At 38.4% G+C, this 8,856-nt stretch overlaps 1 protein-coding gene across 4 annotated transcripts; it reads left to right on the top strand.

Moving 5' to 3' along the window:
- Nucleotides 1-310: 310 nt before the first annotated feature.
- On the top strand, nt 311-4,823 carry LOC143034638 (uncharacterized). 4 transcript variants are annotated; one of them, XM_076200987.1, is made up of 3 exons: nt 311-372; nt 1,684-1,792; nt 2,180-4,823. In XM_076200987.1, the coding sequence occupies exons 2-3, from the start codon at nt 1,698-1,700 to the stop codon at nt 2,400-2,402; spliced, it is 318 nt and encodes a 105-aa protein (XP_076057102.1). In that variant the 5' UTR covers nt 311-372; nt 1,684-1,697; the 3' UTR covers nt 2,403-4,823. The 4 variants fall into 4 exon arrangements, with proteins under 4 accessions (XP_076057102.1, XP_076057101.1, XP_076057103.1 ...); XM_076200986.1 differs by having other exon boundaries at nt 323-424; XM_076200988.1 differs by having other exon boundaries at nt 323-424; nt 1,671-1,792.
- Nucleotides 4,824-8,856: the final 4,033 nt, after the last annotated feature.

Below are 8,856 nucleotides of genomic sequence, written 5' to 3'. Positions count from 1 at the left end.
GATCGTCCTTTTTGCATCGCTAGTTGCGACGCCACTTGTAGAAATATACTTTCTCACCAGACGCCAAGTAGTTGATTTCAACTGTCAGCCGTATGAAATATACTATGAGTATAAACATTTTGAATACTGCAAATGTAAGCACATGTCTTATGTGTAATTTGTGATTTTGTAGTAGTTACTGTTGTTGCATGCCATACATGTAAGAATGTAAAAAAAATACACATTTCTGTTGTGGCAATTAAGATTAATGTATTTTTCGGGAATCTTCTATTTGAAGTTAGCATGAGAATTTATGCGTATTTATACGACAGTCAAAGTAAACGTGTATATGATGTGATGTGTAAAACGTCAACAAGAGAGACGAGTTATCAAGTGAGCAATAGACATAAAGTAGAGGAGTCTCTTAGCATATAATTTTTTTTTGGTAATGAGTTGAAATCTCTGTTTACAGTATAGCGTAGATATGTATGAATTGTACTGAATTTCGTCATATGTTACTTTTTAATGCCTTAATACAAAACTGGCATTGCGTTATGTCTTCCAGGCGATGTCCATAGATGAAATGCTGTAGTTTCTAAGTGACAGCATGATTATATGATATGTAAATTAACACTTTCTCCCCTTCATTACTGAGGAATTACCACGGAGAAAGGATATTTGATAATTGTGTTCCAAGACTATTTATGACATCCTTCCAGTTTATTTAAAAAGTGATCGAAAACTGGAAAATAATTTAAAACTGCTTTCGTATGTGCGTTGATCCTGAATTTGAATTTATAAATGATGCTTAGAAGTCATGATATTTAAGGACAGTGATGATATGAAGAATTAGGTAATTATTTAACATTGCAAAATTAGATATTGGTATATGGATTATCATATGGTTGGTCTAGACTAGTGGTACTAAATATTTTCTGAAATGAATTAAAAAAAAAAACTGCTTCAGAGGGATGTTTTGATCCTTGATGGAGGGCAGGTAATAAATCTTAGAAGTAAAACAAGAGGTGAATAAAATAGCCTGATAATTGCCATAATAAAAGGAAGAATGGGACTCGAAAGGGGTTAAGAAGGAGTGGTTCCATTAAGTTGAATACGTGTTTAGCATTAGAAACAATTTGCATGTGACAAAAGTGATGCTATCTGTGTTTGTGTAGTCATTTTAAGAAAAGTAAAATTTTGCCACATTTCTGGATAGTATATCCATATGAAGTCCAGGATACATACCCAGTCTTGAGTATGACTAGTCAGACCTGGCTATGTCAGATTGTATCTAGCTGTGTTTGAACTACCTCTGGTAAATTAAGATGATAGTATCAGCATAATTCCCATAGTTTGTGAGGCCATTAATCAGTGAAAGTTATGAGAGAAGTTAATTAGTATATCAAAATACATCGGAAATAGCTCTTTTTGTTGAATTTATTAATTATATTTACCAAAAATATCTCAAAAGTTAAGCAGTACATCAAAATACAAAGGAAAAAACTGAAGAGTTTATTCACAATGTTTATAAAAAAAAAATGCTTAGAGTTGTGGTCTGGCTTCTTATGGCAGAAAGAGGTTGAGCTATGTTTTGTGGAAAAAAAGGTCATAATATTGATAACCTTTGGTTGAGTCAGATTGGCTTATTAGATATATAAGAATTAATTTATGTGACAGTAATACAGGAATAGTTTTTGTTTACAGGTAGTTATTTCAAAATGACCAACTCCACGGACAGCAAGACTGAAGGTCAGGCTACTGTAATGTCACAGATAGAAGACACATCTCGTGAAATTCGGGAATGTTATGAGAGGTGAATATTCATTACTTTCATATGAATTATATACAAGAATACAATATGTTGATATAGGATATTCAGCATATAAGAATCTGGGTGGGAGGGGATGTATGAGAAAGCTAGTGTACTATCTATCTTGTACATCACTCCCACCCTCATTCTAGCATAAGTAAATTTCAACAAATATAAGAATATGCAGGTTTTCAGTCAGGAAAGTTTAAGGCAACAATTGTTATTGTTGTCATATCTTTTTTCTTGTTCTGGTAAATAGTCATTCTTGTACTCCTACTTTTCATACAATGATGAGTTGTAGGAAAAAAATAATGCTGCCATTTATGATTATTTCAATAGTGAAAAGTCTGCAAAATTTGACTTCATGTAATTTATTTTTAATTGTTTCAGATTGGATATGATTGAAACACGCTTAAGGAAACGAAATTACCCAACAGCTGAGAAGCAACGTATGGAAGGCGAAGTTAAGGAGATTAAAAATCATCTTTCAAAGCATGAAACAGAGTTACGCTCATTAAGAGGAGAGAACCGAGTAGCAATGGTTATGTCTGTACTTTTAGTTATCCTTGTAGGCCTTATTTATGGTGTTTATATGTTGTTATTCAAGTCGTAAGTATAGTTTGTGTCATCATGTATGGATGTGTTATCATTGATGTACAGTGTGACTTAACAGGTTGATTTAGGTATTTCATAAATGATTGCATTCATTTCAATTGCAATGTTATTTTACTTTGAAAATATATTTTCAAAATAGTATATTACATGAATTATTGTCTTACCATGGCATCTAAAGGTTTGAAGAAGGTGGCCCAAGGTTAATTGATCCCTGACAGTCATTATTTCCTTCCAGTATAGTCATTACTTTTCTGTTTCTGAAATATCAAATGACAGCAGTGTTGTAAGTCATATCATATTAAATAGGTATCAATGTACAGGCTGTCCACCATCTTTAGAAGTTCAGGAGCGTGATATTCTAAGTGAAAAGGGTATGATAGTGAAGGCTTATCAGCCAATGAAAAAGTTGTATTTATCCCTTGCTCCATTCCTCTTTGACATTGAGAGCACTACATTCATCTTTCAATAGATTGTGACTACTTTTACTTTTGGTGAGAAAACTAGAGGTAGTAGAAATGCTTTCAGGTGTTTGTTACCAGAGTGATATACATAGGGATTAGGAAAAATGAGACAGCATAAATGTAATTTGCTCTGTGGAACTGGAGGCTGAATAGGTTCTTTTGAAGTCAGTTTCTAGTTCCTGTAGAACAAAGTCTACATTTATCATGATGTTTTAAAACCACCCTCAACTGAAAACAGCCCCAGAAGAATTGAATGTATTATATTGTAGTGCATTATGTTTTAAGTGTTATGTTGGATCAAACATTTATTTTCCTAATGTGTTAGATTTTTTATCTAACCATAAAATGTGTATCATAAAGAATCAGAAAAATGTGTTTATTAGATAAAGATGTTAAGTAAAGAGATCAGGAATAAGCTGAATTAATTTTGAATTTTGGGGGTAAGCTGCTGTTACCATGCATTCATTGATATGCATGTGTTTATACACTTCATGAGTTTGATAAGGAAATGTAAACCATTATGCCTATAACACACACCAAAAGTATAGATAGCAGAAAGTATTTTAATCAAACTTTATGAAAACTTTACATGAACACCCACTCAAAAGTACTTGTTTATCAGCAGGGTGTCCTTTCTTGATCTTCATGTTTTCAAGCCATTCATGGATGTTATGAGCAATATTATGATCTCTGCTAAGAGGGATGGCAGCCCACACTCCATGCAGGGCCTCCTTGATTTTCATGATCATAGTGGTGTCTTTGTTCCTTAGTCTCATCTTCACAGTTGCCCACAGGTCTCTGTGCTGTTACTAGGCCATATCCAGTTTGGTTTTACTTCCTTCCCAGTTTTGCATCCAGTTTCAGGGTGTGGTAGGGCTTGCTGTCCCACTGTTAGATTTCGGTTCCCATTCTGCCAGGGTACTTGGCCAAATATTCATTCAAGACCTTTGTATTGCCATCCTTAGTGATAGTATGGTCCATAGGAAGACTGACTAAATTGGTAAACATTCCATAGCCAAAACCCTCAACACCTTAAGTAAGGTAGATGCTTAACTGTTTTGATCATGCACTAAGTATTGCAGGGACCAATGATATATACCTGTCATTGGTGGTTTTGTGCAGTAAACATAAGTGAAAATAATTTCCCTGCCACCCATCTTCAAAACCTATCAACACTCAAACCTCCATCTGGAGATACTTAGGACTGGAATTTGGTGTCTTGTCCATGCCCAAAATCTCTCCCTGTCAACTTTTCCTACATTACTTAATTTTTTCACTCAAGAAGAACTGGCAGCTGTTATCATGCATTGACTCTAACATGACTTATACTACCATCCATCTAGTTTGTTGCTTCCAGACTTGTGTATGTATACACATATATTTCAGTCATATTAAAACAACTATGTAGCCAAAAATGTATGAAGAACACATCATTGAAGTGTCATTCAAATGTATTGAATATGAAAGTATAGAAACCTGTAGCTTAGCATGACTGAAAAATTATGTATGTGTAGTGCAAAACATTTTAAAGTTAAACATTTCATATCGCCGTACATGTTTATTTATGATATTTATGCACATTGCAGAAAAGAATAGAGAATAGAATAAGTTCATTTGTTAAAAAAGAATGGACATGTTTCAAGAAATAAATATTAGTGTCCAAAAATGGTATGTAGGATGAAGAGAATGGGTGGTAACAGAAGGATAGTACACCTGACATCCAGTATTTGCAGGGTTTAAGGGACATGTGCCATTTGTTATTGGGTGTAAAAGGTGGGATAAATAGGGGGTTGTGATGATGATGGAAAAAAAATTGCCAGAAGAAGTAGATGCAGAGAAGAAACAAGGAAACATGTGGGAGATACAGAGTAAAGAGGATGGAAGCAGATTATAAGGTGAAGGAGGCCAGGAGAAGAACAGATGCAAGGTGGGGTAGATGTTTGTCTTTAATTTTGATGGGAATAAAATAATGTTTTGGAAGGAAGTGGAAGAATAGGAAGAGACAAGTTACACAGAAAGGAGAGAGTCAAGGGAGCAGATGAACAGTTGTTCATGGAAGAGAGTATGTCAACAGTTGCTGAGGTCCTGGAGCCGCAGCGTCTACATCGTGGGACCACCCCCAACCCCAAAAGTTGGGGGCCAAACGGCGGCAACCAGCCCTGGCCACTGGCTCTACGCAGGTGGCACCGATCCCCAAGAGGAGCTACGACTGCCTTGGGGAGTACCACAATCCTTTTTCTCAACATGCAATGTTACATTTTTTCTGCACTGAGGGGTGATTTTCCGGCGATCACCCCTCTTCTACATTTAGCTGGAGATGTACAGGGTCTAACAGATAAATCCGTACAAACTTTGAAGAGGTTTTAAGCACTTAAAAAGTAACATATGGCAATTCTGATTGTTTCCAGATACTTCCATTTGTCTAATAATTTAGCCAGTTGTATACTAGCACCGGTGCAATAAACATTAAGCAATGGAACAAGCCAAACGTTCAGCCATATGCGAACTTCGTCGCGCGGGTCACACTCCTAGCGCCATAATAAGGATGCTAAAATACTCCAGACAAACTGTTTACGATGTTTGTAAACGTTTTGATGAGACCGGCGAAGACCAATGAGCTGCTCACAAGCCCAGAAGGGGCAGAATTCTAACACCTCGCTTTTTAGCTGGTCTCAAGAGAAGTGTCAATGCAAATCCAGCCTTACCATTATCGACATTGGCAAAGAAGAGAGGTGTCAGCACAATGACAATTCACAGAGCATTAAAGAAATTGGGATTAACCTCATTCTCACAAGGAAAAAGACATCTTTTGACACGAAAAATGAAAGAAATCCGCTTGACCAGGTGCCAAAAGCTGTTGAACTGGATGAAGTCGAATGGCTCAGTCATCAAGTTTTTTTCCGACAAGAAGATTTTCACGGTTGATGCGACTTTCAATAAGCAGAATGATCGCTGGATAGCCTCCTCATCCTCAGAGGTTCAACACAAGACAACGACGAAGAAACCAGCAAGTGTCATGGTGCTCTGTGTGGTGTCAACTGAGGGGGACGTCTTCACTCACTTCTTCAACAACAAGGAGAAAGTCAATGCCGTTGTCTATTGCAAAGTTCTAGAAGAGAAAATAATACCCTGGATGAAAGATAAGGCTAGTGGCAACCAGTTTGTCTTCCAACAAGACTCGGCTCCAGCCCACACAGCGAAGAGGACCACCAACCTTCTCGAAGGGTCAAATGTGCAGTTCTGGAACAAAGAGTTGTGGCCCTCAAATTCGCCAGACCTAAACCCTTTAGATTATTATTTTTGGGCGCGAATTGAGGCCAAGGCATGTGACAAGCCACACAGAAGTATAACAACCCTGAAGACAGACATCAAGAAGGCTGTGGGTTCATTATCAAAGTCTGAGATCATCAACGCTGTATCCAAATTTCGTAAACGCGTTGAAAGCGTCATAACAGCTGAAGGTGGTTACATTGAATGAAATCATTGTTCTTATTGCCTTATCTAAATATACTGAAAATTTCATAACTCTCTGTTTATTATAACCCGAGATATTAATCGTAAAACATGTGATAAGAAGTTCTACGGATTTATCTGTTAGACCCTGTAGAGAGCAATCCTGGGCCCACCACAAAATACACATGCCCAACATGCTCTAAACCCATTACTTTGAGCAGACAGACAAAGGGCTCAATTCAGTGCAATATGTGCAAAAACTGGGCCCACCTCACTTGTACAACACTTGCTGACACAAACCAATACACAAACACTTGGACATGTTCTTCCTGCCCTCTAGTAACCCCACTCCCACCTCCCTAACCACAGCCAGCACCCTTACCCACTCCCAATTTCCCTTTGCCCTTATCCCCAATCAGTACTCCCCTTACTTTGTCCCCAATCTCTCCTTTCCCCCCTCTAACCCAGATCCTATACCTTCCCCATTAACACCCCAACCTCAACCCCAAACAGCAACATACAACACATACAGAACACACAACATCAACATATTACAACACAACATTGACGGTATTAACACAAAAAACATGAACTCGAACACTTTCTTAAACAACACAACATACACATTGGAATTATACAAGAAACAAAACTAAGACACTCACACAAAACACCATCATTTCATAATTTCACCACCATCAGACAAGACCAGACCGACGGCAATGGCGGTGGACTCATCACCCTGATCCACCACTCCATCTGTTTTGTGGACACAAGTGACACAACCAAAATTCTCCTCCCTACCACAGATAACACTACAGAAATCCAATCCATTCGAATCCGCACAGGCAACAAATCAACACTGACAATAGTTAACATGTACATTCCCCCCCCCCCCCATATTCCCCTTGCTGACTCACAACACGGTTTTAGGCCACTACACTCCACAAACACTCTTCTGATAAACCTCACACAAAGAAGTTTAGATGGCATCAATTCAGATAGGCCCCACCACAGAACACTTCTTATAACATTAGACATTAGTAAAGCTTTTGATGCTATCCCCCGCCACAACCTAACAAATAAAATATATAACACAGACATGCACAATAACACCAAAAGATGGCTGGCCAATTATCTGGCAGGTAGGAATGCTTATGTGTCATATAATGGCCAATCATCGCACATCAGAAACATTAAGAATGGAGTACCACAAGGCTCTGTTCTATCCCCCACGCTCTTTAATCTATACATGCATGACTTACCCACACCAGACACCTCAGAAATACAAATCTCTTCCTACGCAGATGACATAACAATCACATGCACACATCGTAACACAGACAAAGCTGCAGAAATAATCCAGCCATACCTTGATACACTCAACACATGGTTCATCACAAACAGACTCAAAATAGCTCCAACCAAATCTACAGCAACACTTCTCACCAACTGGACAAAAGAACACAAATGCATACCTCATCTCTACATCAACAACACTCTAATACCACACACAAGCACACCGAAAATTCTTGGTGTAACATATGATACATCCATGTCTTTCAAACAACACATCACAAACATGAAAAACAAATGCACACCTAGACTTAATGCACTTAAGTCAATCACTGGAACAACATTTGGACAAAACAAAGAAACTAACACAACAATATACAAACAATGCATACGCTCAGTGATGAATTATGCGAGTCCTGCATGGGCTCCTAATCTCAGTGAGACACACCACCCTTCAAATCATACAAAACAAAGCCCTAAAAACAATTACAGGCTGCACAAATACAACACCTACAGACCATTTACACCATGAAACAAAAGTCCTCAAAGTCAAGGACCACCTCGACATGAGAGGCACACAAACACTTGCTGCAGCCACCACAAACACATCACACCCACTACACTACATAGCAGAACACCCATACACACCAAGAAACATTAAAACAACACCCAAAGACCTGTATCACACACAGATACTCTCTTCTCTTCCTCCACAACCACCAAATACCAGCCTCCGGAAACATATTCATAATCATATCACTCACCGCTCCATTAACACACTGAAAGACAACACACTGCTGCATGCCAGACCCCCTGATATCCAGCCTTCTGAATCCTCTCTCTCACAAAAGGACAGAGTCCACCTGGCCAGACTGCGGTGCGGCCACCACCCAGCACTTCTAAGCTACCAGAAGAGGCTGGATGACCGCATTGTGAACAGCTGCCCAGGATGTAACACTTCACCCCATACCATACAACACATAATGGAAGACTGCATTATACACAATCATGCACGCAAACAACACAACATACACTCTATTAAGGATTTGTGGGAAAACCCAGTTTCGGCTGTGGCATTCCTTGGGGAGACGGGACTGCTCGGACAGACAGTCTAGGGAACGACAACAACAACAACAACAGTTGCTGAATTTAGAGTACAGGGCTTCTTTGATTGTGGTACCGTGAGATGTTAGGAGTATTTTGTCAGTGATTGCCACTTCTTATATCCTTTGTGACAGAATCTTG

The sequence above is a fragment of the Oratosquilla oratoria genome, chromosome 17 (assembly GCF_046742065.1).
Source record: "Oratosquilla oratoria isolate Oo_2021 chromosome 17, ASM4674206v1, whole genome shotgun sequence".
Classification (NCBI taxonomy): Eukaryota; Metazoa; Arthropoda; class Malacostraca; order Stomatopoda; family Squillidae; genus Oratosquilla; species Oratosquilla oratoria.
This window is presented reverse-complemented; position numbering and strand designations above follow the sequence as displayed.